The sequence below is a fragment of the Acinonyx jubatus genome, chromosome B2, assembly GCF_027475565.1.
Source record: "Acinonyx jubatus isolate Ajub_Pintada_27869175 chromosome B2, VMU_Ajub_asm_v1.0, whole genome shotgun sequence".
Taxonomy (NCBI): Eukaryota; Metazoa; Chordata; class Mammalia; order Carnivora; family Felidae; genus Acinonyx; species Acinonyx jubatus.
Window position 1 is genome coordinate 28,824,835 of NC_069385.1, and position 25,901 is coordinate 28,850,735.

General features: G+C 37.6%; 1 protein-coding gene and 1 long non-coding RNA gene across 6 annotated transcripts in view; one reads left to right on the forward strand and one right to left on the reverse strand.

Annotated features, from left to right (window-relative positions):
• The window catches only part of LOC128315512 (uncharacterized), a 42,126-nt gene extending 28,497 nt beyond the window's left edge, over positions 1-13,629 (reverse strand). Inside the window, exons 1-2 of the long non-coding RNA XR_008298322.1 lie at positions 12,465-13,629; positions 3,856-3,966 (exon numbers count right to left, since the gene is read on the reverse strand). This is a non-coding gene — a long non-coding RNA (uncharacterized LOC128315512). The remainder of the gene's footprint in view (positions 1-3,855; positions 3,967-12,464) is intronic.
• The window catches only part of BCLAF1 (BCL2 associated transcription factor 1), a 30,336-nt gene continuing 16,835 nt past the window's right edge, over positions 12,401-25,901 (forward strand). For 3 of the 5 annotated variants that reach the window (XR_008298321.1, XM_015081875.3, XM_015081877.3), the window contains exons 1-6: positions 12,401-12,558; positions 19,241-19,345; positions 21,416-21,529; positions 22,297-23,208; positions 24,300-24,965; positions 25,119-25,288. Coding sequence is in view for 4 of the 5 variants with exons in the window: in XM_015081875.3 (XP_014937361.1) it covers positions 21,426-21,529; positions 22,297-23,208; positions 24,300-24,965; positions 25,119-25,288 (1,852 nt within the window). In the remaining variant the exon portion in view is untranslated. The remainder of the gene's footprint in view (positions 12,559-19,240; positions 19,346-21,415; positions 21,530-22,296; positions 23,209-24,299; positions 24,966-25,118; positions 25,289-25,901) is intronic. The other 2 variants (XM_015081876.3, XM_015081878.3) reach the window with 1 other exon arrangement.

Sequence of the window (25,901 nt, forward strand, 5' to 3'; positions counted from 1 at the left end):
GTAACAACAGTTATACATAACTAAGGTTCTCTCATTGACAGAATGGCCCTGAGAGTGGAGGGCTTTGGGACTTCCAAGACCCAAGAGTTAGAGTTGAGTCTAAGGCAGGGCCAGCAAATTCTTTCTGGAAAGGTCTAGATAGTAAATACTTTAGGCCTAATGTGAGCCGTACATTCTTTATTGCAACTATTGGACTCTGCTGTTGTAGGATGAGGGTTTGATTTGACCTATGAACTGCAGCTTGATCACCCCTGGTTTAAGGCAACATCTAGCTTAGATTTAGCCTTCTGTATGAATATTATCTTTTCTGGAATTGCCATTACCTTTCACTTCATTCTAGTCCTAAATGAGCCTGATCTGAAAGAATAACATACCCCCTTTCTAGGGTGCCCAGTCCCATGTTGGGCTCTCATTGACTTCTACAGCACACTGCTTTCTGTAGAGTGCAAAGGGCTGGGCCCTGAGACAGCAGGACTAGTGAGCTATCGCTGTGCAAGGACATTGGGGCAGTGCTCCATTTACTCCACTTCCTTCACTGACTTCTCAGAGCCGTCAGTCAGGGGCAACAGTCTACTGGCCCTTTGGGTTGTTGGCTGCTGAATTTTCAGCTTGGAGTATGAAAGTGAGAAAGGCCTGCCTATGATCAGAGAGTGGAGCTGTCTTTCCAGATGGGGTACCATCTGATCTGTCTTCTTACAGTGAACTATAATGGCATCCTGAGCAGTCTGTTTTTACTGTAAAATCATTCCAAAAGCAACTTAATTAGAATGAACTGGGATTTGTGCCTTTAACACACAGGTAGGCAAAAATCCCTCAGGTCTTTGAGGCATTCCTAATTTGCTTCAGAAGACTTTTTCTGCCAACCTCAGCCCCCACTCTCACCCCACCCTCGCTCCTAACTTCTCAAGCTCTGCTGTCAGCTATGTGGTGTACTCATACCCTCCTTCTGTCTGTCCTTACTGGAGAATTTTCTAGAATAGGTTTCTTCTTATGCAGCTTGACCACCCCTGGTGGGCAGAGGTTTCTTCTTATGTAAACCATGATGGATGCTGAGAGTGGCTTCTCTCTTTCTAGGTTTCCATGGCTCTGCAGGAAAAAGTGCAGAGCTATGGTCCCATGCGGATGTTGCAGGAAGCGGATGGCACGTGCTCAGATTTCAGTTCAATCTTTACTCCAGTGAGGGTTGCAGCCAATTCTCCCTCCCTGCCTCAAGTTACCTAGGGGCACCTACTACTGCCTCTGTTTCCCGCATTGTCCAGAATCGTCATAGTCCTCCGATTAACATGACTTCTATTCTATCTGTGAAATAATAGCAATAGCCTATTGGGTTAAGGAGCATTTGATTCTTTCCTGAGCTTATTTACAATAGAAGGACCATTTGATCAACTGGGAATGGGTCTATTACAACGGTTCTCAAACTTGAGCGTACACTACAATCACCTGAAGGGTTTGTTAAAAATGGCTTGCTAGGCCTCATCCCCAGACTTTCTGATTCAGTAGTTCTGTGGTGGGACTCGAGAATTTGCATTTCTTGTAGGTCCCCAGGTAAGGCTGCTGGTCCCAGGACCATTTGCTCGATTGGAATCACCTGGGATGAATGGTGACACACTTCAATGGTAGAAGGAGGAGGAAGGAGTATCTCAGTTCATATCATGACAGTGGTAAAAAAAAAAAAAAAAAGGTTGCATTCAAAATGCTGCACAACTGAATGCAACTCACAAGCATGTTGACACCAGGCTTGAAAACTATGGCTTTAAACTGATGACCGAAGGGAGGGTATGAATTACCTATCACAGAGGCAAAATACTGTCAACTGGCAGAATGCCAGGAGTAGCATCTTTGTAAGAGTCAGATCCTTTTGAAGAGCTCTTAAAAACTAAATGTTTCTTTAAATAGAACTAGGATAATCACTCACTCCCTTATTTGTTCCAATATATGGCAATTACAGAGTGATGTGTCAATGCAATATAGATTTTAGACGTTTCTTGATGTGAAGTTGTGTTCAACGAGACCACTAATTTCCTATCATGTATTCATCATAATGTATAATATTCCATTATTTCACCCAAGGAATAATTTATCAACAAATATTTGTTAAATGATGAATGAATAGTCAACATTATAAAATGGAATATAATTCTTGCGTAACGCTGTTGGCTAAGTAGGGAGAATAGATGTGGTGTTAGAAACTCCCCAAGTTGCTGAGGGGGGCAGTTAACATAGTGACAGGTGTTCAGGAGGAGAGTGTAGTGTGGAGAGGTGCTATTTTGCGAAGGAACTTCCAGCAGGGCCTCTGCCTATGATTAATAATTATACATTGTCTGCATCACATGTGCACCCTCAGGTTCAAATGGGACTGAGAGCCAGCTTGCACTCTTGTTTCCTCACTGAGCCATGTAACTGAGCATGGGGCTGACACAATCCAAGGGAAAAACAGGCTTGCCTAATCTTAAAGACACCTGATGAGCTATTGGCAGCCCAGTTTCCCTGTGTCCTGATTTTTCTCCGGGAATCATTAGTCACTGATTAGCTTGTAAATATTGGAGGGAACACAGGATAGCTAATTTTTCACATGACACTACATGTATGAGACCATGTGGTGGACTACCAAGAATTCTTTCTTGCTATTCCCACATCAGCAGAGGACTGGAATCTTTTGAAAGCTTTCTCTGAACACTGAGGAGGATAGCTTTACTTTGTGGATTCAGGGATCCTGGGTGGGGCTCCGTAAATGATCCCAAAGAAATCCTACCCTATTTAACAATTGAAGCCTGACATTCCAATTTAATGTCATGTTTTTATCCCAAGGCATGTTGAAATAAAAAAAAAAAGTAATTATTCTACTGTTAGCACCTTGTGGTTATGTATGTCACAGTACCCAGCAAAGAACACTGTACAGATTTACTTGGCTAAGCCATTTCCCTCATCATTAGCTCTCTTGGAGCAAAAGCCTTATCTTATTTTTGGCAATCTCATTTTTTCCAGTACTTACTATAGACTCCATTACATAGTAGGCTCTCAGAAAATGTTTACTGAATGAATGAACACCAGTGGTTCCATCCCATTCTTTAATTACTTCCAAAATGTTAAGATTCTGTGTTCACAATCTGACAAAATTTATTCTTAAGGACAACTAAAGAAAAATTTCATTTCTGATTTTCTGATTTAGATGCTGGACTCAAATTATTTCTCCACATTTTCAGATCCATACCTGTCTTATTCTTTGAAATAAAAATCAATTCACAGAAAATAGTTTATGTCATTACCACCTGCTTCTTTCATTTGACTCTGTTTATCTTTCCAATTAACTTTAAGATTTTATTCTAGTAGATATTATTCTCACTACTTTTCTTAATATTTGGGTATTTGCTCTGGCACTATCTATTAAAATATATCCTCCCCTAACATAGAGCAATGGCTAGCAAATGGCAGTTCACCAAGGACTACATTTCCCAGCCGCCATTGCATCAAGTTGTGGCTATGTAACTAGCTCACCCCCTGAAAATGTGATTAAAAATGATATCTGCTTCTTCCAGGCCAAGGAGATAAAAAAGAGGTACATTTCCATGTTCTTTTCTCCTTTTACCAGCTAGCACAAGGCAACAATGAGGCCATGGGTAGGATTAATTTTTTGTGTGTCATGGATTCTTTTGGCATACCGAAGAAGCCTCTGCATTCCCTCTCAGAATGTTTTCAATATGTATACAACAAAATACTAGAATTATAAAGAAAATAAATTGTATTAAATGCAATTATCAAATTATTTATAAAATTAGTAATATGATAATATGTGGATATATTTGTCATCTATTGCTATGTAACAAGTTATCCCAAAACTTAGTGCTTAAAACATACATTATCTCCTGGTTACTGTGGGTCAGGAGCAGCTTAGCTGAGTCGTTCTGGCTCAGAGTCTTTCAAAAGGCTACATTCAAGGTGACAACCAGGGATGTAATCATCTGAAAGCTGTAGATAACAAGAAAAAAAAATCTGCAATTTGTATTTGCTACAAAGTCACAAGTACTGCTAATACTTCTGTGGTTTTTGTTTACATTCATAATTATAGGAAATGATAAATTTTGGTTCAGAGTTAAAAGGGATGTAATTTTCCTTATACAAGTATATTGACAGCTCTGAATTCTATTCATGGATCCTTTGGAGGTTTGTGGACCCTTGAATTCTGCCCATGGGCCCTATGAGATGAAGGAGCCACAACATAGCCTAAGACCCTGAATTACTGCTTAAGGAAATTTTTACTAACCTGGTATAATTGCCTGAAAATGTTGAGAGGAAAAGCTACTGCACGTGAGCCACTATGTGTATGAGAGTCATTTGTTACATAGCCTAGCCTATACTCCCTAGTACGTTTGCCTATTATGATATTGCTACTACTTCATTTTGTCTTTCAACATATACTTGCAAGCAAAATTTCAACTCACCTTTGTGTTAAATTCCATATATGTATCTCATTCCACTAACAACTAATTCACTAACTTAATATGTGTCAAGGACATATGGAGACTAAATTATATTTTTTCAGTGACTTTTACTTTATTTTTTTCCCCTCCAGTTTTCAGTTTTATGCACCAGATGGTTGCCAGCTGGATCCCTATGAATAAATTGCAAATGACCAATAATGATAAATATTTGTATGGCTCCTGCTCCTGAATGATTTTTAAGCACGTTAATGAACTTGTTTTCAAACAATGAGCATTTCATTGTGGGGGTAACAGATCATCTCATCTGCCATTGCCAGAAATATCTCCCTGAAATCTCCCTGAAATATTTCTCTAGACATTGTGTGTCTAGGCAAAGTTACTGGATGGGTTTGTGTTGGCAGAAATCAATCCAGCTACAGTACAATATTAAGTTTGCTTTTTTGGGGGTAGGGGGGTCATGGACAGAAAAACAAAAAAATGGCACAAACACTAGAAAAACAAAGTCAGGTCCATGATTTTACAATCCTTTCCAAAACTGAATTGAAAAATGAGCCAGTGGTCCTTAACTTTTTACCTAACTAGCCAGATTCCACGGTGACAAAATGAATTTTAAAAATAATTGTCCTGGAAAACATCAAGCCATTTTTAGGCATATCTATCATGGCTGGTTGGAATTCAGCATATAAGTTCCTTTTATTTATTTATTAAAGTTTTTTTTTTTCATGTTTATTTATTTATTTAGAGAGAGAGAGAGAGAGACAGAATCCCAAGCAGGCTCTGTACTGTCAGTGCAGAGCCCAAAGCGGGGCTTGATCTCAAGAACCTGGAGATCATGACCTGAGCCAAAATCAAGAGTTGGACGCTTTAACTGTTGGACCCACCCAGGGACCCCTCTATAAGTTCCTTTTAAATGGAAGCAAACAATTAAACATATATTGTTTTCTCACTGAATGGTAGTACTTCCTTTCACTGCTCAAAAGAAGATTCATGAAGCAAAACAGAAGACTGTAGGGCAACCAGGAAAAAAAAAAAAAAAAAAAAAAGAAACAACTCAAATTCTTTCTGGAAGAAATAATATCCACCTAGCAGTAAGTTAGAATTAGGTTTATCAAGAACATGATTTAGTAACAGATATTTTATTCCTCTTTGTTAGAGTTTGACACCTATTTATAAGAACAACATACAAAAAACATCTTTTCTTAGTTCTTAACTCCTCGTGATCTTACACATTCAAATAAAATTAAGTAATCTAAATTTTAAAGTTTTATTATAAAAGTAATGCTTCTTGTAGAAATTTTAGAAAATATGGAAAGCAAAGGAAAAAATTACTTAAAAATAACCTATAATGTGGCCATCCACGTAGAAATACTCTACTTTTGAGGTTTATTCTTCATATTTCTATACAAATATATGTAATTTTTTTAATGAACTTTAGGATTTTTTTTTTTTTTTTTTACTAATTCTTACTTGGTTAACAGATAAAAGAGGCAGCCTGTCTTCATAAAGTTTTCCGAAGAAGTTTTATTTTTATTGTATTTCATTTCTTTGTGATTTTCACAGTGATGAAGCCCATATTATTTTTGCTGTAAGATTTAGTGACAGTTTTCTTGAAAAGCTAGGAGCTGAGCAGCCACAAAACCTTTACCTTTTAAGAACCAGGCTCCTATCATTGCTCCCATTTACTAGTCAGGATGCTGGATATTGAAGAGGACAGGGCTAAACAAGCATGATGAAAGCCCCTATCTACAAACTCACAAATTCTGACCTTGCTTTCAGAAGACAGGCCACTTTTAAACAAAATGATAGGTAAGCAAGCGATATTAAGCTAGAAGGGAAAAATCCAGGCCTTTTGGGATCAACCCATCGTTCTCCTGAACTACTCAAATATAGGGATAATTGATGGGGTAGTTTTCCAAGAGGTTAGAGCTGCTTAGTAATTTGGGAGACCACCATTTGGACTGCCTCCAAGCATAATTTCTCACAAAATACTCCCCCAAAGTGTTTTTGACCTAATCTCAAACACGTCCAGAAGGATGGAGTTTACAGTCTCCCCTCCGATGTTGTAAATTCTCAACCAAAAAGTAGTACAAAGACAGACTTTGAGTTAAACTTAGAGTTAAAACCCTGGCTCTTCAATTTGTTACCTGTTGGGTGAATTTTTTTAATCCTAAAAAAAATCAGTTTCCTTATTAATACAATGCAGATGCCAATACATTTCTTTGAGGATTGTTTGTGAATATTAAAATTATTATCACAGTATGTGGGGTATAGTAGATATTTAAAAGATATCATTTCCATTTGCTTCTATTTCCACCAACCCATCCCCAATCCTTAATGCCAAGAATAATTCTATTTGGCATTCAAATTGAACCCTTTTAACGTTTCTAGAGAAGCAAAGGAAAGCTAGCTACCTAGCCAGATTTCTTCTAATATTTTTAAGTACTTCCCCAGACCTAAGAGTCTCTCTCTTCCCTTCTCTCTCTCTCTCCCCCCGACCTCCTTCCCTTTTTTTAGTCATTTTGATAGGATGAGTTTTCTTAATTTTGTAGCTTTTTATTGCTTTTACTTCTTAACAATTTCCAACATATAGAATGAGTTGATTTCTGGTTACTCTATTTCAAGACAGACTTACTCACTTGTGACTCTGTTTCCACAGTTCCCTTGGCTCCTTTCATATGTTTTCTTCTTTAAATAGCATTTATTAAAGAATGAAGAAATAATCAGAAGGTTATTTATATTTTAACTTAACATGGAAAACTTGTTCTAATAAAAGAAATATATAAATTGAAGTAAACTCATGACAAATTTGTTAGGACACTGTTGTATCTGTAATTGCTATAGTTATATGGAAACTAAAAATTTAACTCTATGATATAATTAAATACCATACTACATTACCTTTATGATGCATATTTTTGCACATTTTAATAACTTTGAAACTAAAATGTATGTAATAATTGATGAACAATATTAATGTGCAGGATTTTTTTTCTTTCTTACTGGAACTACAATTGGCTTTTTAGATTTGGTGAAAATGCTATAAACAATTTTTTTTTTATAGAGCAAAGTATAATATTTTGTTTCTAAGGTAAACAATATATACAGACTATGGGACATAATATTAGAAATAAGATAAGGCAGTTAAGGGAAGGCCTCATCCTTTCCATAAAAAAAAAAAACAGAAAAAATTTCATGCTGTATTAAAATCAGTTATAACGTGATTACAGATGTATATTCTCATGATGAAATTTTTCACCAGTTCATTGCAAAAGAAAATTTGAATGTGCTTTTCTTTATAAATAGCTAAAGGACTAGGAGTAAAACAGCTGGGTCTCTAATAATGCTTGTAGAACATCCAAGGTAAATGGATTCAAGGTAAAATTATTTTACCAGCATTCAAAATAAAATTATAATGACCCTATATAAGATCATATTACTTATATGGAAGGCACAGTCATTTGCAAAGATGGCTAAAATTTTGCTCATGACCTGGATTTATCTCAAGACTCCCAGTAACTTTAAGGCCTCGACTAAGATTCATTCCTCTCTCATACATTTGCTCTCTAAAGCCTTTCAGTTTCATGGGGCAAGAGTCAGGCATTTCCATAAACTGAGCATGATCAAATTTTGGAGGAGCACAGAAGGTTCAGTTGTGGCGCTGATCATTACCTATCTTGATGAAAAATGTGTTGAATAACAGACAAATATGGCATCACAGTTCATCCAGCTGACTTTATCTACTTTTCAAAATTTGATCATCTTTTTGACATTAATGCAATTGTTTATCTCTGGAAAGTTGACAGGCATATACTTTCCATGCAGGTAATTCATATGTTTATAACTGAGCCAGCCTCTCAGAGAGATTATTTAATTCTGCTTTCTCTTCCACACTTATTTTATTGTACCTACCCTTAGTGCCTTGCTTTTCTAACCCTTTAAACATTCAATTTTTAGTTAATGTGCACCTAAATCCACCCTTGAGCTGTCTAGGCTTGCGTAAGGATATCATACCAAATGGTCATCTTGGACCAGTGAATCGACAATTTCTGCCATTTTGTTACCTGTCCCCTCATGTCTTGTCTTTTCTTACAGCACTAACAAATATAATGGCCTGAAAGCCTTCTACAGATTTTCATTTCATATCTATCCTATGTAGCAAACCACTGTGGCCCAGATCTTGGAACTACTTAATCTTCCCTAATTTAAGTGCTTTTGTGGTATATGCAATGAGTGGTTCAGGTAAGATCTAGACTGATAATCCCCAACACTGTCATTGCTGAGAAAGCATAGTATGGCAGGAAGAAGCAGTAATATTACTACTTATCTTGTGCCTTAATCGAATATATGAAAAAGGAAATTTGAAATAAAAGAAAACATTAATACTTAAAATATACCAAGTAAAACTATATCATGCATCACTCATCTAGCAAGACCACTTAATCATTGCTTGGACACTATGAAATTTATAAATTTGTTTCTTTATTTATGGATAATAGAGAACTATTCGGATAAGTAAATAGGCATATATACACATTTGCTAGAGTATATATTCTATTACCTAGAAAAAGACACATGGGAACTATCAATCAAGTTGCATAAAATAGGAACAACAATTGAGGTGAGGTTAATCTAATATTATCTCTATTTTAACTGTTTATGTGAGTAAATACTGCTGTGGAAACAAGGTGTTTTTAGAGTCAGATGGACCTTTGATAAAATCTGAATTCCTCACTTAACAGCCATGTGACTTTTGGCAAGATACTCTACCTCTCCAAGCTTCAATTTCTTTGCTGTTAAAATTAGGACTATATATTGACTGTTATGCAGTTTTGCTCAAATGCAACATATGTGTTCATAAAAATCACTGTGCTATGCAAAAATCACACAATAAAAACCACAGGTCTATGGAAAAACAGGATTAGGGTATGATCCTCAAAAACTTAATCAGTTACAAAAAAAAAAAAAAAGGAACCTAACAAAAATGGTAGCAGACTTGACCAAGAAATAAATACTACAATTGATATAGTATTTTATCTTAAAAATACCTAAAGTTTACTTGTGGAAGTGGGTGTCGGGAAGCTTGTGAGTTGTTAGTTATTGTGAAGTGGTAGAAGGAGGGTTTCTAAAATCAAATGGAAAGCTGTAACATCAGAAGCAGATGGGTGTGAACTGAAGTAGCTGGCAGATGTTTGAGATGTTTGTATGTTTCAGTATTCCTACCTGGCTCAGTTCAGGCAGGTACAATTACTGCATTTACTTAGTGTTTCCTGCAGGTGAAATTACACATAAGCATATTCTGTCCTTTGTCTTTTTGACCTCACACACTTAAAACACTTATCTCTCTTGGTGTGGTAGTCAGCCTTCAAGATGGTCCCCAATGATCTCCACCTGCTGGTACTCACACCCTTGTGTAGCCCCCTTCCACACTGTACCAGGGTTTGGTCCAAGTGAAATACAGCAGAGTGATGGTGTGTCGCTTCTGAGATTAGGTTATAATAGCTTGTGTCTTGGGCTCTCCCTTTCTTGGATCATTTACTCTGGGGGGGAGGCAGCGGGGGGAAGCCAGCTACTGTGTAAAGGGACACTCAGGCATCCTATGGAGAAGTCCATGTGATGAGCAACTGAGGTTTCCTGCCAACAACCCTGAATGATCTTGGAGTGAATCTGCAGACTTCAAATGACTGCAGTCTCAGCTGACAGATTGACTGCAACCTCATGAGATACCTTAAGCTAGAACCATCGAGATAACTCCTCCCAGATTCCTGACCCACAGACACTGTGAAAGAATAAAAATGTTGTTTTAAGCTACTAGATGTTGGGGTCGTTTGTATACAGCAATGAATAACTAATACACTCGATTTAACTTATTTTCTATTTCATTGGCCGTTCTTTCTCAGTTTCCTTTACTAGCTCCTCCTCCTCTTTTAACAAATTTCTAAATGTTGGGATTCTTTATCGTTCAGTCCCCAGTCATCTCTTGTCTATTTTTCATTCCATGATTTTAAGCATTATTTTTATATTTTATGTCCAAGCCAGAACACTCCTTTGAATTGCAACCCCCCACGTTCAACTTCATATCTTGTGTATCTACTTGGATGTTTCACACACATCTCAAACCTAACATAGTAAAAATGGAATTCCTGATTCCCTTCTCATATCCGAACATATTCATTCTTCTCTTTCCTATCATTCTTTCCAATCTTCCTAATTATTATAACACTACCAAATCCACCCAGGTAATCAAAGCCACAACTTCCTTTATTTCCTCCCTTTCTGTAAAGTCCTAATGCAGTCCATCAGGAAGACCTGTCAATCCCATTTCTTTATTATTTTTTTAATTTTTTAAAATGTTTATTTATTTTTGAGAGAGAAAGAGAGCATGAGTGGGGGAGGGTTAGACACAGGAGACACAGAATCCAAAGCAGGTTCCAGACTCCGAGCTGTCAGCACGGAGCCGGATGCAAAGCTTGAACTCACGAATTGTGAGATCATGACCTGAGCCAAAGTCGGACGCTTAACCAACTGAGCCACCCAGGAGCCCCCTGTCAATCCCATTTCTAAACCATATTTACAACTTTTCCTTTTCCTACTGTGATCATCATGACCTCAGTTAAACTACTAAAACAACATCCTAACTGATCCTCCCGTCCAGTGTCATGCCATACCTCTGATCAAAACCTTTCAACAACTTTCCCCTGTACCTGCAGAATACTAGAATTATATTGAGCTATCAGTGGCTAGGTTCTTTTTAGTATAGTTCACCCATTCAGCAAATACTTACCCAGCACCTACTAAATGCTTGGGACTTATTAGTGCACCATGGAGGCCAAAGATTACTGCTTCCACATTCAGATGGTGTTGGTGGTGGGGTGAGGGGCAGGCTGTATAGTGAGAGAAAACTGAGATACTTTTTCTAGCTGAGCCGGTAAATCGGGCTGAGAAAACGCCCTGAACAGTGTTAAATTCATAACTAGGGCCCAGCACTGGATTTAACTGACAGAAGACTGGTTGCTAATTACAACTTTGAAATCCTTTAAGGTAGTCTATGTCCCTAAACATCAAAGTAATAACGGTTCTAGGCCCTAAGGAAGAAAGTGCAGCCCAGACAAGTATTAACAGAAAATGTGCTATGGCTCTTATTTGAAATTCTACCCAAATCAAAAGCAGTTTGCCTATTTATAATCTGACTTACATTTTTGGCAGACCAAGCTACATTGGGCTGTTTCTCGGCCGGCATAAATAATCATTATGCTTCGTGCTGTGCATTATTTTTATACCTATGCCAACGTTCTGAGGTGCCCAAGTGGTAATGCTTTAGCACCATCGGGAGGAAAGAAGTACCACCCTCTGATGCAAACCAAGACAGCCTAAGACGCTCAGAACACTGCGGTGCGAACTCCTTTAGGGATAACAGAGTTGGTCTGACATCACTCTGGAAGGGACTTAGCTCGTGGCCATTTTTCTACTATTGAAGTGTGTTTGGCACATTTCATATCAAAGCAAAAGCGACACTTGCAAGTGTCCGGTTAGGAGTCCAAGAAGAAACTAGGCGCTTGCTGGCAAAGAGAGGAGACTCGGTTTGAGAACACAGCCCTCTTGCTTCCCGGTCTTTTCTTCGGCCTGAGACTTTTTGTTTCTAGTCTGAGTCAGCGCCACAGAAAGAATAACGCAAACAAGCAAAAAAGTAGGGAGGGCAGAGAGATTCAGTGTACCCTCAGAGCGAAGTAGAAACGCCCGCGAATCGCACCGTGTGGCCAGAAAACCTCCCGACCCAACAGCCCACTCCGCCCACCGTCTACCGTCACCGCAACCGAGGCGGCAGCGCCAGACCGGAGGGCGGAGCCGCCAGATCTTCGCGCGAGATTAGCCACGCGAATTCCCAGAAAGCCTCAGGCAAATCTTAATAGCAGCCAGGAAGCCGGTTTAGGGCGGAAGGGTGGGCGGGGCTAGGCCAGATATTTAAGGGCACTGGAGGCCACGCCCCAAATCGGAAGTGACGGAAACGAGCTAGCGCGTCGAAGATACCTCTATGGTTTTCCTCCCGTGCTTGAGTCGGGAAATGGCCGCTGTGTAGTTACAACGGAGATAATTCCCGGGAACCGTGCTTTCGGCGTTTCAGGTAGGCCTCATGCTGCATTCAAATCACTCAAAGGGCAGTAAATACCGAGGACGAGTGAGTTATTGTTGAATCTTTTGTGGGTGGTGACGGGTTGGCGGCTACAGGAGGACCCAGGAGACGTTTCGCCGTTATTTATGCGTTTCCCCGTCAGATCTTCTCAGGTTTTCGAGGCACTACAGGTCGAAAAGGTGGGGGGTGGGGTGAGTAGCGAGAACGGTGCGCGCGCGCGCGCGGTTGCGAACCTGGCTCGATACCCAGAGACCGCGCGGCCTTTCCCTGCGCGTGCGCACATCTCCCTCTTCAACCCTTCCCCCATTTCCTCGGCCCGGACCCTTGCGCGCGCCCGACTGAAAGCTCTCCCGGCGCACGCGCGCTTCCTCCTTTCTCCGCCTACGGCTCCTGAGGCCGCTGGAGGTGCAGCTTGTGTTCGCTTCTTATTGGCTGGGATCGCCACCTTTCTTTCCAGGCTTTGATAAAAGAGCTATGACCTGCAGCAAAGTGCGTTGGGTAGGTTGACTCCTTTCTGCGTCGTCTTTAAACTCCTCTTTACCGGTTTCACGCTACCCATCGGTTTACGCCTCGTTTTTTAAAATTCGGTTCTGTTCTGGGAACGTGTTCAGCTGTCCCCGTCACTGATCCCGGTATCTGCCTCCCGCCCTCGGTGTCGCGGGACAGTTTTCTCCGAGGTTAATCTTCCTGGATCGCCTTGGAAACCCACTCTATTTTTAAGCGAACCTGCACTCTTGATCCTTAAAGAGTTGGTGCCTGGTTACTGTTTCCTAGCATGAGGAGCAGGCCTTAGCTGATGGATCCAAGAGTAGCCCTGTCACACCCGGTCCCAAAAGGCAGTTCTCCAGTAGTACAAGCGAAACCACGTCCTTTTTTTGGCAAGTGATTCAGGTCTTTTGTCGTGTCAGAAATGTTGCATCCATGGTAGGTAGACGGTGGGATAAATGGGTGGGAGTGGTGAGCTAAAGTTAGGGACTTTGTCCTCATTTTAAGTCCATAAGTTGGCTTTCTTTACTTTGAAGACCTAACTTATTAGAATCAAGCAGCAGTATTACTGGCAACTACTTTTCTACGTCAAACTTTTTTTTTTTTTTTTTTTTTAGCGTTTTAGATTGGAAAACTTAGGACTAAAGTTGAAGGCAAATGTAACCCAAACTGACGTTAGAGATGTGTTCAGACACATCTTTTTGCAGCAGCGCCTTTTACTGTTTCTCTGGTATTAAAAAGTAAGCCAAAATTCCTTAATCTTCGTGTAAATTGTCATTCCAGTTGGACTTTAGTTGGAATGGGGCTACTGTTTAGACAGTAAAGGATCTTTACATAGGAAAAGCTGCTACAAGTTTGTTTGCATTTTTATGTGATTCAAGCAATTGAGGATAATTTGATGAGAAGGATTGTGTGTCTAAACTCATAGCTGAACAACCCAAAGTTGAAAGATGGCTTATAGCCATCTTGTTTTAAGGATCCCAGTTTTCACTGTAACGTTGTGGTAAACTTGGAATCGCCCTCCATTTAGGTAATTAAAATAGTGGCATGGGAGATTTTTAGCTAGAGCTAATTCTTGTAAGAACAATAGTACTTTAGGACTTGGAGACAGATCTGTAAAACACCCTTGATAGGCTCAGGTCTAGTTGAATTTAACTAGCTGTATTAGATTTAACTGTGTTCAAAAGACTTGTGGAAATAGAAGAAGTCTCTTCAGTGCTATATAGAGCTTTGGATTGGGAGTTTCCGGAAACTACATTCATGTGTGTGTTTATTTAATTTGAGAGAGAGAGAGTGTGTGTGAGAGAGTGCTCTCAGTTGAGCGGGGGAGGGGCTGCGAGAGGATGAGAGAGAATCCCAAGCAGGTTCCATGCTGTCAGCGCAGAGCCCTACTCAAGGGTCTCATGAACACTGAAATCATGACCTGAGCCAAAATCAAGAATTGGTTGCCCAACTGACCGAGCTACCCAGGCGCCCCTCAAAAGTGCATTCAAAACTATTAGTTGAACAGTAGCTGAATTCCACTGTGTAATTTGCAGTGATTTATTGACAAAGAAGTAGGTAAGGGAATCTAGAAGCCCAACGTATCTCTGGGTAGTAAGTGTACATGGTTAGGTTATACTTCTAGGTTATGGATTTGTTCCTTTTTCACACACAGCTTCTTACATAGCGGTCATTCGTGTGTTATTTCAGGGTCTTAAGCTTTGATTTTTTTTTTTTTGACCCAGGACTGGAAAAAAAAAAAAAAACTAGTCTACAGATGTTAAGGTAGTAATAATTGTAGCCTACATTTGTATAATATTTTGTGGAGTTTTCAAACTTGATCTAATATTTCCCCACTTAGGTTAGAGACCAGGAAGGTAGAAAACTTACTTAAGGCTCCATGAACCAGGGAGTGGTACAGCCTGATCTAGAATGCAGGTATTTTTCTCATTTCCATGCTCTCTTTTTTTTTTTTAAAGCAGGATGACAAAAGTGGACAAAGAACTAAATACTTGTGACTAAATCATTTTTCAAAACCTTGCATTTATTTATTTATTTATTTATTTAATGTTTATTTTTGAGAGAGAGAGAGTGTGAGCAAGGGAGGGGCAGAGAGAGAGGGAGATACAGAATCTAAAGCAGGTTGCAGGCTCTGAGCTGTCAGCATAGAGCCCAATGTGGGGCTCGAACCCACGAACTGTGAGATCATGACCTGAGCCAAAGTCAGACGTTTAACCCACTGAGCCACCCAGGCACCCCTCAGAAGCTTTTAATTATGTAAATTTTCAAGCACAAAAGCAGAGAAAATAGTGAACTCTGATGTTCTCGTTATTTAAGTTTAGCAATTAGCCATTTACCAATTCTAATATTATTTACTTATCTTTATTTGGAGTTTTTTAAAGCAAAATTCTCGTTATTTTGTTCCACATTTATAATGTTGATTAATGCTGTATCAAAAATATTATTCTTACAAGAATCATTTGAAGTAAAATTAGTGGATAACCTGTAGGTAAAGCTGTCACAAGCCAGGTTTAACAATAATGATAGCTAACATTTGAGTGCATAAGCTAACATTTGAGTGCATACCATGTGCTAAAGGTTAGGCTGTTTACATTTATTCAATTTGTGTAACATTAAACCTATGAGTTAGTACCATTATTAGCCTTATTTTATACCTGTGAAAGTTAAAGCTGAAGGCGACTAAGGTAACTTGACCAGTGTTGGGCATCTAGCTAATGGTCAAGTCAGATTTTTGAACCTAGTCTATTGGAGTAATAGTCTTAGGATATAATTTTTAGCGTTATTAAAGATGTGAGTAGCAATAATTTGTATCACAATTTGGAAGCCAAACTCCCTGAATCTGCTAAAATGAAGACTTGGTTCAAATATGCTTGATTGGGTTATCTAAAGAATCCATTTTGGGGGCGCTTCAGTGTTGTTGAACTCCATTGTCTGCTCTTTTCATTATTTGTGTTCTAGCTGATCATAATGTATTGCATAAAAGGTACACTTTGTTAAGGTATTTAAGAACTTTAAACATAAAGCTTGACTTACTCTCTCTTACATTCCTCACTGGTTGGTGAATCAGTTGGAAAAATGCATAAAGCAATTTATTCCCTCTCTTTTTACATTTCTTTTTCTGATGTTAGTAAGTGATCTAAGGTTGTAATAAAGGGATGATTGATTTGGCATTTTGAATTCTATATATAGGTTATGGCCACATGAAGCACCTGTCAGTATATTGGAGAGAGCACAGGAGTTGGAATCAGGAGGTCTGGGTTAAATTTTGGATTAACCATTTTACACTCTGTGACCATAGGCATCCAAAAATGGCAAACTAATCTCTTGTTTTCTCTCCCAAACTTGCACATCACCCAGATGTTTGAGCCCAAAACTGAGAATTTAGGACCGCGGTTTTCTTTTTTCCCCCCTTCTTCTCTCTGATCCACACCAACAACCTGTGAACAAGTACTGGTTGACTGCACTTCCAAACTAGATTCTTGGCTTCTTTTTTCTAGCTTTATTGCTACTATCTTTTCCAGGTAACCAATTATATTGAATTTTAGCCTTGTAATTTATCTCCTTGATCTCTCCCTGTTGTTCATGCTGTTCACAGCAGCCATCTTAAAACGTGAATGCGATGCTGTGACTTCCCTGATTGCGGAGCCTTCCCAATATATTTAGATTTTACTCTGGCCTTCTTACTAGGTGCAGTTTGATCTGGTCCTTTCCTGCCTTTTCTACTTTATCTCACATCCTCTCCTCTCACAGTGCCTCAACTTAGTGTTCTTTCTGTCCTGAATTTGCCAAGGTTGTGTCTTCTGCCTAGAATGCTGTTCTTTCTGTGGAACCTTGAAATGTCCCTTGAATTTAACCTTAATGTTAGGGCCCAAGAACCCATTTTTGTAGTCCTTTATACTTCCTAACACATCATGTTCTGGGTTTTTCCCCCTCTCCCTTTCTCCCTTGTGAACATAATTTCCAAGGGAATAGGAAACTTAATGTTTCACTTAAAGTACACTATTTCCAGTGCTGGAATAATAGTACCTGGCATGTAATAGGCACCTTGTAAATTCAGATGAATTCTAAAAGTTTAGAGTTCTCTTAATTTGAGAGAAGAGGTTATGAGATTATGAGCATTAAGTGAGATGATTTTATTTAAGGTCACCTAGGTTAATTCTTAAGTTGGTACTTAAGATGTCTTTGCTATGATTTGTTGATTTCTGTTCTTCACTAGTTAGTTTTTGGGGAGCAGGCACTTCTGCCATAGTCATGTTTCCCATAAAACTAGTACAGTGCTTTGTACATAGATTTTCATTAAAAAAAGAATTCGCTGAGCTGACTATAGTCTTTGTACTGACTATGTTAAATATTAATGTTAAATGTTAAATATATTTTTCATTAAATATTATATATTAAATAGTATTAAATATATTATGTGTCATGCTTCACATATGATTTTTGAATTCTTGGTATGGGTACTTGAATATACTTACAGATTGTGAGCAAGAATGTGTATCTATTAGTAAAACAGCCTTCAGCCCTTCCTCCCTTTATTATTTCTAGTGTATATTTTCTTGGAATTTCAAAAAAAAATCATGACTTGGAGTAAAGAGGGATTTGGCAGTTGACTTTTTCTTCAGATATGCAGAAATTAAAATTAGCCTTTTAGAAATGTTTAGGGAAAGTGTTAACTAAAATGAGTCTTGTATCACTTCCAGTAATGAATCAGTAGTGTTGGACTTAGAAGGTCCAGAGTAAAGTTTCATAACAATACATCAATTTAGAAGATTAGAGTTTTTCTCTGCCCCCACCCCCCCTTGGGGGATTCGATATTTTTAAAACTAAACATGCATGTACTTTAGAAATCCTTTTGTTTTTGTATCCAGTCTTGTATTTTTATTGTATTTTATTTTACTATGTTTTTCTTAATTACTAAGTTCCTGTTCTTTGTAGATTGAACCTTAAATCTCTTAATTTTCCCAGCAGTAGGGCCATGGGTATTTAGGGGACAATATTCTTAACTTTTTTTAAAGTTTATTTATTTTGAGAGAGAGATGGAGAGGGAGTGGCGGAGAGAGGGAGAATCCCACGCAGGCTCTGCAGTGGCAGCACAGAGTCCAATGTGGGGCTCAAACCCACGAACCCCACCAACCTTGAGATCACGACCTGAGCTGAAATCAAGAGTCAGCTGCTTAACCAACTAAGCCACCCAGGCACCCTAGGGGACAACATTGTTGATTGACCAGTTTAATTTTATCATTTCTTTTCCTTTGTATTTCTACTTTCATTGCATTTTTTATTGGATCTTTGGTAAGATTCACAGGTTTTCATATTTATGTATATTTTTTTCATTAAAAGTGGTTTATGAATTTGTTGATTTTAGGCATGTATCAATCTTGTATTCTTTAGTTTCTGCTCCCTTCATGTTTTTTTGAATGTCCTATGCACATGATTGGTAATCACTGAATGTTATTTATAAAGCTAACTTTTTCAGTATTGATAATTGCTTAATATTTTGTGCAAAATTTGAATTTATTTGTGTAGTAATAGTAAATTAGGAACAGTATTGGCTTTTATTAGATACTTGTTTCATTTACAAGTTGTTCTTTTATTGGAACGTTTGTACGTGTATTAAAATGCTTTTAGGTACAGAGCTAGGATTACTGTGATAGCTGTTCATATGAATTTTAGAAACCTGTTTCAAATGAAATTGTAGAAAGGAAGTGGCCAAAAGAGAATAAAGATTAAGATAAGTAGCAAAACATTAAACTCATACTTTAGGTAAGTTATATAGTTAAGAGCATTATGAATACTAATAACCAATAGGTGACATGTTTTGCTATTCCAAGAGTACCATATTTGGCATTATATTAGCCACTTTGAAATTTTTTTGATAGGATAGCAGCATAGCTTCTGTTTTCTAAAGCTCAAATTGCTATCATTAAAATTCAAGTATTTAAAAAGTAAAAGTGCTGTCAGTTTCATGGTGCACATCTGCATTCTGATTAAAACAAAAAAAATTTCTTAAGCTTTTATGGTCAAAAGTTTATTTCCTAAATCAGTCTCCCTTTCCCTAAAATCGTTAGTGCCTTTATTGAGAGTTTATTTCACTGCCTAATATGATTCATTGTTGTGAAAAGTGGGTATTTTAATTTACCATAAATCAAACTCCTTGTGTGTTTTTTTTTTTAATCTTTGCTAGGAATTTGAATTCAGAGTTTAATTTCTCAGAACGTTTTCTCCAGGAAGAATTTTAACAACATCTCAAAGACTTCACTTGACTGCTTAATCCTGCATAAAACCCAAGGTAAATAGCATTCGTTTTTCTAGTTTTCAGTTTTAGTTTGAGAAAATGTGACTACCTAATTGATAATTCTGTCTGAGTGATTAAAAGTGATGTAGTCTGAAGCTTTTGTGGTGTTTGTGTTGGTGGCTTGAATGAAGTAAGCCAGATTTTATGTTAAGTTTTATGAGTTTTATGAGAAAACTTTTTTTTTTACGAGAAAGATTCTCTATCTTCTGCCTCTGTGTTGTGTGCCTGCTTCCACTTTTATACATCAATTTAAAGACTCAGAACACAAAGCTGTTTAAAAATAACAAAATAACTCCTTCCCTTATGCATATAAGAGAAATTCTATAACTTTTTAACACTTTTGCACTGATGTTAATTAAAGTTGATTGTATTACTTGTGTCAACTCATTTAGTACTCAGTACAACTCTGAGGAAGGTAGTATCTTTACATATGCCTTATTTATGAGAAGATAGAGGTGACGTTTGTGTATTTGAGGATAGTTATGTTTTATTTTGAGATAAATATATATATCTGAAACCCTGAATTTGTTATTTTTTAAATGTTTATTTATTTTTGAGAGAGCGCGTGAGAGTGGGGTTGGGGGCAGAAAGGGGGGACAGAGGAGGATCTGAAGTGGGCTTTGTACTGACAGCAGCAAGCCCATTGTGGAACTTGAACTCACAAACCGTGAGATCGTGACCTGAGCTGAAGTTGGACACGTAACCGACTAAGCCTCCCAAGTGCCCTGTCATTTGTTTTTTGATGAAGTATATGCAGATATGATGGTTGCTTTTTCTGTAATTCAACTCAGCGTTAGCACTTATAAATATTATTTCATAATACTGAGCAGAGCCTAGGTAGGTAAAGTTAAACGCCTTCAAAAATATTGGGTTGTAAGAGAATTGGAGGCTGTTGCAAGTTTAGTGAGTCAATTTTTATGGAAACAATGATTTCGGTAATAAGTTAGTTGAAATTTGGAAATAGTTATAGCATAAACAAACTTGGGGGGGCACATATAAACTTGGGAGGTACATATATAGGTTTAATTTTGTGAGTAGATTTCCTAAATCGTTTCGTCTTACTATGATTTCTGTACCCAATGAGGTCTGATTATTCCATTAGATATTAATGCAATATTAGAAAAAGTTAGAATACTCGTGCCCAACTTTCTCTTTCTTGTAGTTCCACTGTCTTTTTTTGCAGCAATCTTTACAGTCCATTGACTTACCAGAAAGCTACAGGGTGAACTAGCATTGTCACATAAGTCCATTTTTCTAATGTAGTCATGCAGCATTATATGCATGGAGTGGTTAGTTTAGTCCCATTTTAAGGCCATAAAGTACTTAGGATGACAGTCGCTAGGTTTATTATTATTATTATTATTATTTTTAGTGTTATGCCACTTGTGTTTTGTTTCAGGTTCCTTATTTGTAATACTGTGATATTTATCTTTTTTACAGGAGAGGTAGGCATTTGTATTGGTCATGGAATAACCTCTAACATGCTGCTGCAGTCTGATATTACTTTCTGGCTTCTGCAGCTGCTTCCTTTTTGAATTAAGGCATGTAGGTGCTGTTGTGTCTACAATATATAGTACCTGTTATGCAGGTGAAGATATAGTTTTAGTCAGGGATAATTGTCTCAGTATTCATTTGAAAATGATGAGTAAGATCCTGGGGCGCCTGGGTGGCTCAGTCGGTTGAGCGTCAGACTTCAGCTCAGGTCATGGTCTTGCAGTTCGTGAATTCAAGCCCCGTGTCAGGCTCTGTGCTAACAAACAGCTCAGAGCCTGGAGCCTGCTTCGGATTCTGTCTCTCTCTCTTTCTCTTCCTCCCCCGCCTCCCCCTCTCTCTCCCCCCTCCCCTGCTCATGCTCTGCCTCTCTCTGTCTCTCAGAAATTAATAAATGTTTAAAAAAAAAGTTAAAAAAAAAAGAAACAATGATGAGGAAGATCCTTAGAGAAACTTGTGCCTTGTAAAATTCAATTTGTCTTATGTGAAACTTCTTTAATTGAATGGTAGTTTTTTTTTTTGTTTTTTTGTTTTTTTTTTGTTTTTTTACTTTTTTGCTCTCTTATTGACTAGGAGAAAAGAAATGGGTCGCTCCAATTCTAGATCACATTCTTCAAGATCAAAGTCTAGATCACAGTCTAGTTCTCGATCAAGATCAAGATCACATTCTAGAAAGAAGAGATACAGGTGAATTCCTGTGTTTTTAATTCTTTTAATAATGATAGTGGTATTGGTTGATGTTCATGGAGTGCTTGCTATATTTAGACACAATGCTTAAGTCATTAATATATTCTCAAATAACCCTGGGAAATGAATCCATCTACCTTCATTGTAGAGTTGGGGAAATTGAGAATTGTTTAGGTTGCAAGCTAGTAAATGGCAGAGCTTAGGTTTGATTTCAGTTAGTCTGACTTCAGATCTCAGATTCTTATTATACTGTACATGTATGGTAGATTTCTTTGAATTTACATTAAGAGATGAATAATGGGAGAACTATTTGACAGTAAATCATCTTTGCATATTATTTCATAGTTTCTCATTATTTCTGATTCTGATGTCTCAATATTATGTGTGCATTTGGCCAGTAGTATGTCATTGATGAGTATTTTTCCATGCCATTAAATATTCTTTTACTGGTTTACTATAAGTACCTGAATAACTTTTCTGTAATTTGTTTAGTTAGTATGTCCTGCTGTTAGGTATATCCATTTTTTCCCTTTTTTGTGTGCCTTCATTCCTAAGGCCTTTACTTAATTCTTTCAGTATTTACCTTAGTAATGAAACTTTGTTCATTGAAAACAGTAAACTTTACTTTTGTATAAATGAGAGGGTTTTTTTTTTTTCATATACATTTTTGGTTTGGACTATTTACATGTTATTTTCAACCAGAAGTATTTAGAACGGTAGAATAGAATAGTTTGTTTTTCTTACATTGATATTTATTTCATTTTTAGTTCTAGGTCTCGTTCCAGGACATACTCAAGATCTCGTAGTAGAGATCGTATTTATTCTAGAGATTATCGTCGAGATTACAGAAATAATAGAGGAATGAGACGACCTTATGGGTACAGAGGAAGGGGCAGAGGGTATTATCAAGGAGGAGGAGGTAGATACCATCGAGGTGGTTATAGACCTGTCTGGAATAGAAGACACTCTAGGAGTCCTAGACGAGGTCGTTCACGTTCCAGGAGTCCAAAAAGAAGATCCGTTTCTTCTCAAAGATCCCGAAGCAGATCTCGCCGGTCATATAGATCTTCTAGGTCTCCAAGATCATCCTCTTCTCGTTCTTCATCCCCATATAGCAAATCTCCTGTCTCTAAAAGACGAGGGTCTCAGGAAAAACAAACCAAAAAAGCTGAAGGGGAGCCCCAAGAAGAGAGTCCTTTGAAAAGTAAATCACAGGAGGAACCGAAAGATACATTTGAACATGATCCATCTGAATCTATTGATGAGTTTAACAAATCATCAGCCACATCTGGTGATATTTGGCCTGGCCTTTCAGCCTATGATAACAGTCCCAGATCTCCTCATAGTCCTTCACCGATCGCTACACCACCTAGTCAGAGTTCGTCTTGCTCTGATGCCCCCATGCTCAGTACAGTTCACTCTGCAAAAAACACCCCCTCTCAGCACTCACATTCCATTCAGCATAGTCCTGAAAGATCTGGGTCTGGTTCTGTTGGAAATGGATCTAGTCGGTACAGTCCTTCTCAGAATAGTCCAATTCATCATATCCCTTCACGAAGAAGCCCTGCAAAGACAATCACACCACAGAATGCTCCAAGAGATGAGGCTAGGGGACGTTCTTCATTTTATCCTGATGGTGGAGATCAGGAAACTGCAAAGACAGGAAAATTCTTGAAAAGGTAAACGCTAAAGTCTTTAGATTATAATATTAATAGTTGTGTTCTTTGTATTCTGTTTGGGTATATAAGACTTACAATTGCATTGTTTTTACTCCTGACTTTTTTATAATTCCAAGTGGTTTTTACTACATTTGGTTAACTGTGGAAATTAAGTGTTTTAATAGAAGCTAATTTATATTTCTTTTCAATTTTAATCCATTTTCAGTCAGTCTAGAATTAATGTAAACAAAAAATGTAGTAACATAAAGCATAACTAATAGTTATGTTGTAACAACTTAATTTTGTGTTAGAGCATTGAAAGCTTATTTTGTTTTCTTCACCATTATAACGTGGCCTATGTGAATAATAGTTACAGTACGTGCTCTTACTTTTGTGGTATTCTACATGCAACTGCCAATTCTTAATAAATCTGACTATAGAAAAGCTAATTATTTCTTGCTCTAGTAACCTTTGAAATATACTTTGTTTAAATTCTGATTTCAAGCATTGCCGAAGAGTTGCTAAAAAACTCAGTGAAAATTGGTTGCTAAATGTAGTTTGAGAAAATAGAACAGGCATGCTATTTATGGCATATTGCTGTATAACCTAGAATAAGATTTTTTATTGAACTAATACAGTTTCTACTTGGTATTGCCAGAAATCATTTTCTGCAGCAGAGTAGATGTGAAATATTTTGTGATTTCACTTAGAGTATTAAATAATATTACTAAGTTTACTTTTGTGAATTCATTTATTTTAGTAGGGAAGTGTAATAGTCTGAAATTTTGAGTATAATTATATGTAGAGTTCTGATAGATAGGTACATTGTTTATTAGTGGTTCTTAGCCTCAAAAATTAAAGTGTTGCATGTTATAGAATTTCTGGAATTGGATTTGTTCGTGCAGAATTGTGGCTATGACTAGAACAGGTTTTTGAGAGTGCTGTATGGCTGCTTTTAATATTTTTTTAAAAGAATTATGAAAAACAGTTTTCGGTGTTTTTTTTTTTCTCTTATTACTGGTCCTGCGATGTTGGGCAACATGTAGAAGTATACAAGTGATCCACAGTGAATGCAATCCAGAGTTACCATCCTCTTCTCTGCTTATTCACAGGTTCACAGATGAAGAGTCTAGAGTATTCCTGCTTGATAGGGGTAATACCAGGGATAAAGAGGCTCCAAAGGAGAAAGGATCAGAGAAAGGGAGGGCAGAGGGAGAATGGGAAGATCAGGAAGCTCTAGATTACTTTAGCGATAAAGAGTCTGGAAAACAAAAGTTTAATGATTCCGAAGGGGATGACACAGAGGAGACAGAGGACTATAGACAGTTCAGGAAGTCCGTCCTTGCAGATCAGGGTAAAAATTTTGCTACTACATCTCACCGGAATACTGAGGAGGAAGGACCCAAGTACAAGTCCAAAGTTTCACTGAAAGGCAATAGAGAAAGTGATGGATTTAGAGAAGAAAAAAACTATAAACTTAAAGAGACTGGCTACGTAGTGGAAAGGCCTAGCACTGCAAAAGATAAGCACAAGGAAGACGACAAAAATTCTGAAAGAATAACAGTAAAGAAAGAAACTCAGTCACCTGAGCAGGTAAAGTCTGAAAAGCTCAAAGACCTCTTTGATTACAGTCCCCCTCTACACAAGAATCTGGATGCACGAGAAAAGTCTACCTTCAGAGAGGAGAGCCCACTTAGGATCAAAATGATAGCCAGTGATTCTCATCGACCTGAAGTCAAACTCAAAATGGCACCCGTTCCACTTGATGATTCTAACAGGTAATTCCACATTGATACCCAGGAAGTAACCTGTGGTTGCTTAGTTAATATTCTAGTTAATTATCTTATTTTGTGAACACACTCCCATTTTCGTATTCAAACCAATGGTATATTTTGTTTGTTATGTGTGTGTTTGTTACCGATATGCTCCAGACCTGCTTCCTTGACTAAAGACAGGCTACTTGCTAGTACACTTGTCCATTCTGTCAAGAAAGAACAAGAATTCCGATCCATCTTTGACCACATTAAGTTGCCACAGGCCAGCAAAAGCACTTCAGAGTCATTTATTCAACACATTGTGTCCTTGGTTCATCATGTTAAAGGTATGTTTATTAGTACGAATTAAGTATTTCTTGTAAATGAAAGTGAACAACTAGGCTTTTAATAATTAATGTACTCTAGGGCTAGCAAGTAATATATAGACACCATGAGAAATTTGGAAAAATAGTTTCATGAAAGAGCTATCAGTTTTGTTAGCATTAAGACCCATAGAGATACTTAATACAAAGTGATTAAAACACTAAATAGAGTTAAAACACACTCTAAAAATCTGTATTGTGACAAAACTGATACATATTTAATGCAAAGTCTTTGAAATGTGTCATACTGTATTGGAAGGGTAGAATGCTTACAGATGATTTATCCTTGCATGCATATGACTTAACAATGTACTCTTGCATAGATTTAGAATAAAGCAAGGCCATGGTGACTTGAGTATTACTGAGAGTAATACTTCAACTTTTAAAGAAACCCGATACCAGTGGAAAAGCAGTATTGTTTTTCTATCTATATTTTTGTGTTACTTAATTTGTTGTAATACTTAGCTTTTTAAAATGACAGGTAAACTGGAAAAAGAATTATTGGAAGTTTTAAAGGGGAAAGAGTTCAAGTGATTTAAAAATGTTAGATGAGTAGTGATTACATGAATAGTGGATG